Below are 11,921 nucleotides of genomic sequence, written 5' to 3'. Positions count from 1 at the left end.
ATGGAACAGGCACTGGAGACATAAGAGTATAAATGTAGGGGACTGGGGACGGGCGCAGAGATCAATATCTGTTAGCTGAAGGATTTGCTGTGACCCACCTGGGTTCTCGGAATCTTTTAATCAATGGAAATCGAGAAGAGGTCAGATAAGATTTCTTAATTCAGGCAAGTCTTTATTGGGACACCAGGGAGCAAAAACAAGTAACAGTTTTTCTTGTTCACTTGCTCCGGGGGGTGGGGGGCGGGGGGTGAGCTGGTCCTCTGTGTGGAGTGCGGGTGGGGACGAGTCCAGGGGCTGGAGGGGTGGCTTGCGTGGTCTGGCCCCCTCCTTGGCGGTGCTGTGTGCAGAGTGCCTGTGTAGTACCCGTTTTTGCTCCACTTCTCATCTCAGAAGCGGCAGTTGGGTTTTTGGGCTTTTTGTATCTCATTGTTTCTAGTTTGCCCCAACTGCTCATGTGGGCAGTTATTTTTAGTCCCTTATAGATTCTTTGTATTCTGTTGCTCTAGGAGCCGTTAGTCCAGGTGCAAGCACTGAGAAAGGGGTCCCAGTTCCCAGATCCCAGCTTGTCTCAATGTTATCTGAAATTTGAGAAAGAAACTGCACTGAGCAATCAGTATAGAGAGTTTCACAATTCCCTGAGAGTCCAGGAGTGGGAGAACTAGAGGTGCATTTCCCAACATCTTACCTAAAAATCCAGGGCTAAATAGCATCCTTGCAGTTAACCTTTTAACCCCATCTCCAATAACAAGGCTAAGGGACGTGGGGCCCCCACAATGTTCAGGGTTCAGATGGACACCTGAGATAGTTTCCTCATAAGCCTGCCGATCTCCCAGGCCAGCCTCTCCTCTATTTCTTCCCTGGTAGTTATTTCAGTGGCCTTGCAGTCTTGCCCAGGACAGGAATGAGCCACTGTCTCTCTGATATCAAGCTTCGTGGTCTCTGGCTTCCTGTTTATGCCATGGAAGCTGGGAGGGGCCAAGGAAATGCTGGTGAGGCCACACCCACTAGTGAAGGTATAAATTGGGAGGTCTGGCCATCAGCTTCACCCCTACCCTCACCATGAAGTTCAGTGGCCTCTTCCCCTTCGTGCTTCTTGCCCTGGGAACCCTGGCACTTTTGGCTGTGGAAGGTGCTGAAAATGGTGAGTTGGAGATACCCTGGTACCATCTTGGCTGCAACATCAGAGGTGGTGTGGGAATGTACCCTTCTCTAGACTGTGAACTCTGAGCTTAGCTTCGGGAGATATCCCTGGGAGTGTGTTCATGTCCACCTGGGCTCCAGGGTCTCTGTGAGGGCTTCTGAGCATCTGAAAATTCTTCTTTTACTCTGCCATCTGTCAGCCCAGGTCTCACTCCATTCCTGTTCTTATTCCTCTCTCTCTCCCCCTCATTTCCTCGTCTCTGGTTCTCCAGTCATCAGTCTGACTCTTGCTGATTCTTTCCATTAATCTGTTTCCCTGCCTCAGGCTCTAGCTCTCCTCCTGCCCTGTCAGTCCCATTTATCTGTTTAGTTCCCTCCATTTCCATTATCCTCAGCCTTGCTTACTCCCTGTGTGTAGCCTTTGCTTTTGTCTGAGGCCAGAAACCTTGGCTGGGAGCCCTATGCCTTTCTCCTGACAATGTGTGTGATTTCATCAAGCTTGTCCAGACGGGGACTTCCCTTCGGACTTTGTGCACAGTCACCTGGGCGAGGGTCACTGCTGGAGAGCGGTGCTTTGTCCAGAAGCTGTGATGGCCTACTTATCACCCAGCCCCCTCCAAACTCTTGAACTTCTCTTCAAAAGCTTTGAAAGCTGGGGCCTGCCCTCCTAGAAAATCTGCCCAGTGTTTTGGAAATGAGAAACCCAAGTGCAGTAGTGACTGGCAGTGTCCGCACAAGAAGAAATGTTGCCTCGACACTTGTGGAACCGAATGTCTGGACCCTGTCAACATCTCAAACCCAGGTGAGAAGGTGGAAGAGCTGGTGGGCAGGAGTGGAACGAAGGACACAGCCTTGGGGAGACGGGGGCAGGTCCTGCCAGGCCTCCTCCTTGCCAAGAATTGTTGAGCAGAGTTTGTCAGGAAGTCATCCAGCCCCAGATAGGAAGTTACCCACTTGGCTGGTAAAGCAGCCAGTCTGCCAAGAGGTCAGTTTTGCAGGTAATAGTCATCTGGTCATTCAGATAGCCAGGCAATGGGCAGCCACCCAACCACTCAGCACTGGAAAACTGGCCTCCTGTGTTGACTGAGGGTTTGATGTCAGAGGAGAAACAGATCCTGTGTTCAGCCGGTACTTCTTGGCCTCAGGAAAGACGTGGAGGTCATGGACACGGGAGGATTCTCTCTGCTCAGGCTAGGGCAGGGGCTGGGGCCCAGAAGTGGGTGGGTGGGGGGGTGGTGCATGATGTGGAAGGCCTAAGCCTTCTAACCCATGACTCTACTCTCTCCAGTTAAGAAGAAGCCTGGGACGTGTCCAGTGGTCCATGGCCAATGTCTGATGCTTAAACCCCTCAATCACTGTGAGACAGACGACCAGTGCATAGGTGCATTAAAGTGCTGCAAGGCCATGTGTGGGAAAGTCTGCCTTTCCCCTGTGAAAGGTAAGGAGGGGCTGGGGCAGGCTGACCTCCTTCCCTCTGACTCTCTCTGTCTCAACCCTCTGAAGTTCCCAGCATATGAACAGGGCACTCCTGATCCCAACCCCAAGCAGAGCTTCTGCCAGACTCCATGGTCTTCAAGAGTCTTCTCTCCCAGGCTTCAGGGCAAGAATTTCCATAGGATGGCTCATGGCTTTGATTCTATCCCAGCCCTTCTGAGTAAGGGTCCCGGGCAAGTAACTCTCAGTCTAAGCTTCCTTATATGTAAAATGGATATAATGAACTTGAAAGTACATTGTCAAAAGTACTGTTCAGTATGTGTTATTAAGGTTATTTCCAGGATGTTGTTTAGGGTCTAAGCCCAAGGGACCAGTGGATTTTGAGGATAATCCAGCTGAAGGCTCTGATTTATAGAGTTTTCTAGTAAAATACTCAGCCTCCTGATACCAAGACTCATTCAACCCTATCAGCACCTTGCTATTTTCTCTATCTCAAGGGATTTCTTGGGGGGAAGAATGTGAAGATGACTCGGCTGGTTCCAATATTGAAGCCTTGATCTCATTTTCTCTCCCAGCCTGATTCCGGCTGTTTGGGAGAGTCTCTGGATTCTTATGCTGTGTGGTGTGGGAATTCCATTTCTACACCCAGGCTTGAATCACTCCGTGGCGAAGACTTGGTTCTAACACCAATATCTTCTTTGCAGAAGAAGCCAACAAATGCCTGTTGACTTATAAATAAATAAATGAGCATGTTTCTCTTTGTACATTCTGCTTCTGTGATACACTGGGGAGGATAAGGTGGGTGGGTGGTGATGAGGAAATATCTGGATAAGAGGCTTCCCTCCTACAGATATGGAGTGGAAGAAAGAGGCTTAGGAGCTAGTCATGAGTTCACATCATAGTTGTGAAAAGACTCAGCTCTGTGATTTGGGACAAACAACCTTATCTCTAACATCTTAATCTCTTAACTTGCAAAGTGGTGATAAAAATCATTTTCTCAAAGTGTATGGAGCATTGGTATGTGCAATGCAAAATAAATAGCAATGTTACGGGGCCAGTGCAGGCTCTCTAAAAATGGTGGATACTTGCCTTCTGTGGTGATCTTGAGCCTTTTTCATTTCTTCTCTCTCCCAAGACACAGCTTCTTTTGTCTTAAAATAAGTGTTGAGCAGAACGACAAGAAGTGATTATCAGTCATGTGGGAGGACTCCAAACGCTGCTGTCCATTGTATTGGGTTGACCAAAACATTTTGTTTGCATCTTTCCGTAACATCCTGCAAAACAAAACCCCAATTTTTGCCAACCCAATATATTGATATCAGTCTCCAAGGAAAGCAAAAACGTAATCAAGCTTTGGGTAAAACAATGCTTCAACCCCATAAGACACTTCCGCAGTGGGCATTAATCTCCCATGACCGGGGAGTCTCTCCTGGCAGCTGACACTGGGCAATTTACCTACATGCGCTCCTCTCATGTACTGGTAAATGGACTCCACCCCGTTCTTCCCTTGCTGAGAACAGATACAGCTTGGGGTTGACCAGATGCCCAAGGGCACACACACTGACACAAAATGAAGGAGCATGTGTTGAGGTTGAAACAGGGGAAGATATTTCTACACATGCAGTAAGTCTGGCACGGGCTGTGTGGACTCTTTATCTCTTGGTAAGCAAGTATATTTCAGGTCAAAGGCCCCTTCTTCTGCAGTGGGGGATGCTTGAGACTGCCCTTCCCAATAATAGGAATATTGTCACGGTAGGTCACGTGGAATGTATGTTCTTGGCCAGAAACACAGGAGGGTGATATTGTTCTCAACTCAGTGGAGCGGAAAGTAATAAGAGCTGGAATTCCTAGAGCTAGGGCCAAGTAGGGGAATTTGCTCCACATTTTTCTGTGCTCTATGGATTCTAAAGTAAACAGAGAACTTAATGATTTTTTTAAAAAGACAAAACAAAATTGTAATTCAATATCCTCCTGAAAAATGTCATAGGTCGAAGAAAATAATCCATACTATTTGAACCAATATACTAAGAGCAACAACTGCAAGTATTAAATTCACCATTTCAGAGATGAGGGAAAAGAAGAGCCACTGAATTCATTTTATGAGCCATTCATTTCATGTTAATTTCATATATTTTCTTTTATTCATTTTAGCCACCCTCCAAGTTGACTTCCAATGATCCTCACCTCTTGGTATTCACACCCTAATATGGCCCCCTTCCACATTTTTGCACAGTTGGTCTGTGTGACCGATAAAGCTTTGCAGAATGATAGATCATTATGTCCTTATGAGATTAGATCATTAAAAGAGATTGGTTTCCATTTTGGGAGGCTGTGCTCTCCTCAATCACCTACTCAGGCAGGACTCAGCTGGCATGCCATGAGGACATTCAGCCCTCTGAGGAGTGCCCCAGAGGAACCAATGTCTCTGCTCAACAGCCTCTGCGGAGCCAAGGCCCACCAGCATGTGAACAATTTGAGGGTAGATTTTTCAGTCTCCATCTAGTCTTGTCCCAGCAAACAGCTTGATTATAACCTGTGAGAGACCCCAGATCAGAGCCATCCGGCCAAGCTGTTCCTGGATGTTTCTTTCTGTTACCAAATGTTTTGTTGTTATCATTGGTTATCTACAACATTAAACAAGGTGGGAGATGACAATGCTGGTTTATGTTAATGTTGGTGGTGGGATAACACTTCATCACTTACACATAACCACTCAGTTTTATTAATAAGTTCACACAAAGTCTAAATAAAGCCTTCCAAAAATCCACTGTATAATCCTTGATCAAAATACAAATTACAATAATTCAGATTTTCTTGTTCTTTTGATAATCTGAGAAATGTGATTTTTATAGTTTACAAAACAGACAGTAACTATTTATGGTTTACAAAATGGATGGATGTACCTTAATTGTATGACCTTTTAGGGAAGGGTCACACATACTTTCCTTGGCCAGCTATGAAGATTTCTTTATTTCAACCATGTCAGCATATATTCATGACTTCTATCTATTGCTTTCAAGAAGACACATGAGGACTTAAATAAGCCTTAATTCTCAGACTGTGAGATGATGTTAATGGTTTGAAGATGCTATTTTGGGGCAATTTGTTATGTAGTTATAAATGACAAGTTTTCTGAGGTTAGTAAAAATTTGATACTACAATCAAATACTCTGACCTGTAGAAGAAAAAATAATTATGTGCCAATTTTGTCTGCTCTGAACAAAGATGGAAACATCTTAAACAAAATACTCAACAGAATTCAGTAAGTTTTAAACAGCTCTCCTAAAACTGAAATGTGAATTCTTTAATAAAATTAGGAATGGAAATGGGGATTCCCCTTGGTGGTCCAGTGGTTAAGATTCTGAGCTTCCAATGCAAGGGGCATAGGCTCAATCCCTGGTCAAGTAACTAAGATCCCACATGCTGCATGGCACAGTCAAAATATTAAAAAAAAAAAAAAAGGAAATGAAAGGATAGAAATTAATCCAAAAAAAGGAAAAAAAAAAACTTTGTAGCAAAACCTACATTAAGTTGAATTTTCAGAGGTATTGTCATTAAAGTCGTAAATAGAATGAGTCATCACTATTTTTCAACAGTGTATGAGATATACAAAAGTATGCAATGAGATAAAGGAATAAAATGTGTAAGGATGAGAGAAGCTTATTGTTATTATTGGCAGACAGTGTCATTTCCTACATAATAATTTAAGACTTTCAATATAATGGATGAAGTTTCATTTCATTGGAATTGTGGGATATAAAGTCTATACAAAATTCTATGGCATTTCTCCACATTACCCAAAAGCAGTCAGAAATAATAAAAGTAGACATAAATAATCCCAAGAAGCAAACCCTACAATATTCCTAGGAACAAATCTACAAATTATGTCAGAACATCATGGGTTAAAAAGAAAAAAAAAAGAATTTTATTTGAAGGTCTAAAATAAGAACTGAATAAATGGAAAATTGATGTTTGTGTTTGGAAAGACTCAATCAGGTAAAGATTGCAACTCTTTAAAAATGGATTTATAAATTCAATAAAACTGCAATAAAAACTCCAATATGATCTTTAAAAACAACTTGGCAAAGTTATCCTACAGTTCATATATTAGTATAAAGGCTTCAGAAGAGCCAAGAATATTTTTAAAAAGTACAAGAATGGAAGCTAGCCATACCACATATCAAAATATTATTACCCCTCCCTCGTGAACCTCCTCCCACCACATTCCACCCCTCTAGGTTGTCACAGACCACCATGTTTGAGTTCCCTGCCTCATACAGAAAATTCCCACTGGCTATCTAATTTACACACAGTAATGTATAGGTTAGTTATGTATAGGCATAGCTAGTAATATGTACATATTAGTTATATATAGGCATAGTTAGTAATGTATAGGCATTCGGTCCCATTACTTTATGGCAAATAGATGGGAAACAGTGGAATCAGTGACTGACTTTATTTTGGGGGGGCTCCAAAATCACTGAAGATGGTGAAATTAAAAGACACTGCAGCCATGAAATTAAAAAATGCTTACTCCTTGGAAGGAAAGTTATGACCAACCTAGATAGCATATTAAAAAGCAGAGACATCACTTTGTCAACAAAGGACCATCTAGTCAAGGCTATGGTTTTTCCAGTGGTCATGTATGGATGTGAGAGTTGAACTATAAAGAAAGCTGAGCACCAAAGAATTGATGCTTTTGAACTGTGGTGTTGGAGAAGACTGTTGAGAGTCCCTTGGACTGCAAGGAGATCCAACTAGTCCATTGTTAAGGAGATCAGGCCTGGGTGTTCATTGGAAGGACTGATGTTGAAGCTGAAACTCCAATATTTTGGCCACCTGATGCGAAGAGCTGACTCATTTGAAAAGACCCTGATGCTGGGAGGGATTGAGGGCAGGAGGAGAAGGAGACGATGGAGGATGAGATGGCTGGATGGCATCACCGACTCAATGCACATGGGTTTGGGTAAACTCCTGGAGTTGGTGATAGACAGGGAGGCCTGGCGTGCTGCAGTTCATGGGGTCACAAAGAGTCAGACACGACTGAGCGACTGAACTGAACTGAATGTACAGGTTTCAGAGTTACTCTCTCAGTTCCTCCCTCTCTCTCGTTCCCTCACTGTGTCCACTACTCTGTTGTTTATGCCTGTGTTTCCGTTGCTGTCCTGCAAGTAGACTCATCAGTACCAATTTTTGTTTTTAAGTTCGCACTAACAATTTTCACTGAGTTTAATAGTAATTTTTAATGTAGAGTATTAGGCTTCTAGCTTCCCAGGTGGCTCAGTGGTAAAGAATCCACCTGGAGAGAGGGGCCTGGAGGGTTACAGTCCACGGGGTGACAAAAGAATTGGACATGACTGCACAACTAAACGACATTAGGGTTCTATCCTAAGAGAAGTAGAACAGGTAGGACCAATAGGAGATATAAATATATATATATATATTTTCATAGCAATATGTGTGTGTATTTATTTGTTGTTATAACAAATTAGCTCATGCAGTTATGGAGGTCAAGTCCCATAATATGCCATCTGTAAAATGAAGACCCAAGAAAATCAGTGGTATAATGCAGTTTGGATCTGAAGACCTAAGAGCTGATGGTATAAATTTTACTCCAAGGGCAGGAGACAAAGAGGTGAGATGTCCCATCTCATGCAGCTGCTGCTGCTGCTGCTAAGTCTCTTCAGTCGTGTCCAACTCTGTGTGACCCCATAGACGGCAGCCCACCAGGCTCCCCTGTCCCTGGGATTCTCCAGGCAAGAACACTGGAGGGGGTTGCCATTTCCTTCTCCAATGCATGAAAGTGAAAAGTGAAAGTGAAGTCACTCAGTTGTGTCCGACTCTTAGTGACCGCATGGACTGCAGCCCACCAGGCTCCTCCATCCATGGGATTTTCCAGGCAAGAGTACTGGAGTGGGGTGCCATTGCCTTCTCCCATCTCATTCAGAGAGGCAGAAAAAAGGTATAAATTCCTCCTCCCTTCACCTTTTGTCCTAGTGGGCCCTCAACAGTTTGGATGAGGCCCACACACACTGAGGAGAGCAATTCACTTTACTGTGTGCCAGATGCAAATGCTAATCTCATCTGGATACAACGCCGCAGACACACCTAGAAATAATACTTAACCTGTGCATTTCAGGGCCAGTCAAGTTGACACATAAAATTAACCATTACAAGTTGACTGAGCATCCATACAGATCTCCTTAAACCATACTTAATCTTCAAGTAAAGATAATGACAGGGTCATAATCCTGCCAGACAGGATGCAATTATCCTGTATAGAACCCAAAACACATTCACTCCATTCCCAGAAGAGACAGTAAAGCCCTTGAGTGATATTTACTTTCCTCCTTCATATCCAGGAGGAAACACTCTGATGTTAAAATTAACAATACATAAATACTACCATCAAGTCATCTTATGTTACACGATAAGGTAACAAGAGAGGAAATAAAGAAAATACACACACATGGGTTCATAGCAAAATAAGGAGGAAATGTCAAGACTATTACAGGCCTCACACGTGTAACTGGTCACATCTTTGGAGCTGGTATTTATAGTTACTTTCTTCCACTGTCCTTCTATAGTCCTTTGTCTTCATCAATCAATGACTTAATTCCAGAGTAAAATATATAATATTACCAAGTCTCTATGAGATCTCCTGTATTCCAGACATATGCTTCTACACCTTCAATGTGGAGCTGTAGTCCAATTTTCCCTGGTAGCTAGTCCAGCCAACACCATAACTCTCTTCTTTACCTGTTGTTTTAGAGACATGAAGAACCCAAAGTAGTCAGATGGTAGTTTTATTTTATTTATTATTCTTTTTTTAATTGTTGGTTGCACTGGGTCTTCATTGCTGTCAGGCCTTTCCCTAGTTGCAGCGAGCTGGGGCTACTCTTCACTGTGGTACTCGGGCTTCTCATTGCGCTGGCTTCTCTTGTTGCAGAGCACAGGCTCTGGGCCCAGGGGCTTCAGTAGCTGCATCTCACACGCTCTGGAGCGTGGACTCAGTAGTTGCGGTACCTGGGCTTAGTTGCTCTGCAGCATATGGAATCCTTCCAGACCAGGAATGGAACCCATATCCTCTACACCAGCAGGAGGATTCTTAACCACTGCACCACCAAGGAAGTCCTATTTTATCTATTTATTTATTTTGGCTGCACCCGGATGGTAGTTTTATTTTATTTTATTTTTCCAGTATAAAAGGAAACTTTATTTTTTTAATATAAATGTATTTATTTTAATTGGAGGCTAATTATTTTACAATATTGTATTGGTTTTGCCATGCATCAACATGAATCGGCCATGGGTGTACACGTGTTCCCCATCCTGAACCCCCTTCCCACCTCCCTCTCCGTATTATCCCTCTGGGTCATCCCAGTGCACCAGCCCCACGCATCCTGTACCCTGCATCGAACCTAGACTGGCGATTCGTTTCACATATGATATTATATGTGTTTCAATGCCATTCTCCCAAATCATCCCACCCTCACCCTCTCCCACAGAGTCCAAAAGACTGTTCTATACTTCTGTGTTTCTTTTGCTGTCTCGCATACAGAGTTATCGTTACTATCTTTCTAAATTCCATATATATGTGTTAGTATACTGTATTGGTATTTTTCTTTCTGGCTTACTTCACTCTGTATAACAGGCTCCAGTTTCTTCCACCTCAATAGAACTTATTCAAATGCGTTCTTTTTAATGGCTGAGTAATGCTCCATTGTGTATATGTACCAGAGCTTTCTTATCCATTCATCTGCTGATGGACATCTAGGTTGTTTCCATGTCCTGGCTATTATAAACAGTGCTGCGATGAACATTGGGGTACACGTGTCTCTTTCAGTTCTGGTTTCCTCGGTGTGTATGCCCAGCAGTGGGATTGCTGGGTCATAAGGCAGTTCTATTTCCAGTTTTTAAAGGAATCTCCACACTGTTCTCCATAGTGGCTATACTAGTTTGCATTCCCACCAACAGTGTAAGAGGGTTCCCTTTTCTCCACACACTCTCCAGCATTCATTGCTTGCTTTTGGATTGCAGCCATCCTGACTGGTATGAAATGGAACGTCATTGTGGTTTTGATTTGCATTTCTCTGATAATGAGTGATGTTGAGCATCTTTTCATGTGTTTGTTAGCCATCTGTTAGTCTTCTTTGGAGAAATGTCTGTTTAGTTCTTTGGCCCATTTTTTGATTGGGTCGTTTATTTTTCTGGAATTGAGCTGCATGAGTTGCTTGTATATTTTTGAGATTAGTTGTTTTTCAGTTGCTTCATTTGCTATTATTTTCTGAAGGCTGTCTTTTCACCTTGCTTATAGTTTCCTTTGTTGTACAGAAGCTTTTAATTTTAATTAGGTCCTATTTGTTTATTTTTGCTTTTTTCAGTTCAATGGGATCACTGCTGTGTCACCTAGTGGAAACATTCCTCCCTCCAGAATCAGCACCTCCAGGCCAACAGTGCACTAAATCAAGGGGTCGAGAAGGTAAGATTTGCTAGTGGCTCCCTAGGGGTCATAATGGGAGGTGCCCCTCCATCTCTACCTCTTGATTTCTGAACCCATGAATCCTGATTATGGGAGAAACAGCAAGATATATCAGACACTGATTGAGAGCAGGGACAGCTTTTGAGAGAAGCTTGCCCCAGCCCTGCAAGGTATTGTCATCTGGCTGGCACTCCAGCTGTCTTCAAAAGGCTGTTTCACTGTTCTATAAAGTTAGTTGTTTGAGAATGATGGTGAATTCCATGAGCATGGGCCCACTGCCACACTTCTTTTGCTGTGAAGTGTGTTCTTTGATCAGAGCATTATCGTAAAGCAACGTGGATAAGGCATTCTGTAAGTGCATGTCTGGTAGTTTTGCATACAAGGAAACATTGCATACAGGGCAGGCAAATTCATATCCAGAGTGTCTATTCCCTGATGTCCCTTCCATGATGCAAGTGGCCTGATGTAATCAACCTGTCACCAGATAGCTGGCCCATCACCCCAGGGAATGGTTCTGTACTGGGCATGGATGTTGATCTCTGATTCTGGCAGATCAGCACTCAACAGTAAACAACTAATTATATTTCTATATCCCAGAAACGATTAAAGATGAACTTTTTACAGTCACATAAAAAAAACAACTAAGATTAAGAAAAGATGTGCAAAATCTTTATGGAGAAAATGATGACATTTTTCAAGAGAAATTAAAGAATACCTAAAGAGAAAGAAAGAGATACCATATTCATAAATTGCAAACCTTAAGGATTATGCCAAAGCCTTTGAGTGTGTAGATCAAAATAAACTGTGGAAAATTCTGAAAGAGATGGGAATACCAGACCACCTGACCTGCCTCTTGAGAAATCTG

The 11,921-nt window shown here is 43.0% G+C and overlaps 1 protein-coding gene across 1 annotated transcript; it reads left to right on the top strand.

The window, feature by feature from the left end:
• Positions 1-1,059: 1,059 nt before the first annotated feature.
• LOC138091186 (antileukoproteinase) lies at positions 1,060-4,827 on the top strand. Its single transcript, XM_068986823.1, has 4 exons — positions 1,060-1,141; positions 1,784-1,942; positions 2,429-2,578; positions 4,808-4,827. Exons 1-4 carry the CDS (start codon positions 1,060-1,062, stop codon positions 4,825-4,827), a joined length of 411 nt encoding a protein of 136 aa, XP_068842924.1.
• The last annotated feature ends 7,094 nt before the right edge of the window (positions 4,828-11,921 follow it).

Source organism: Capricornis sumatraensis, chromosome 15 (assembly GCF_032405125.1).
Source record: "Capricornis sumatraensis isolate serow.1 chromosome 15, serow.2, whole genome shotgun sequence".
Taxonomy (NCBI): domain Eukaryota; kingdom Metazoa; phylum Chordata; class Mammalia; order Artiodactyla; family Bovidae; genus Capricornis; species Capricornis sumatraensis.
Note: the sequence above shows the minus strand (reverse complement) of the source record. Positions and strands in the feature narration are given on the sequence as shown.

Coding starts and splice junctions, on each gene's coding strand:
- LOC138091186 (XM_068986823.1), top strand. CDS start 1,060: ATGAAGTTCAGTGGCCTCTTCCCCTTCGTGCTTCTTGCCCTGGGAACC. Junction 1,142..1,783: donor TGTGGAAGGTGCTGAAAATG/GTGAGTTGGAGA, acceptor TCTCTTCAAAAG/CTTTGAAAGCTGGGGCCTGC. Junction 2,579..4,807: donor CTGCCTTTCCCCTGTGAAAG/GTAAGGAGGGGC, acceptor ATTTTTGCACAG/TTGGTCTGTGTGACCGATAA.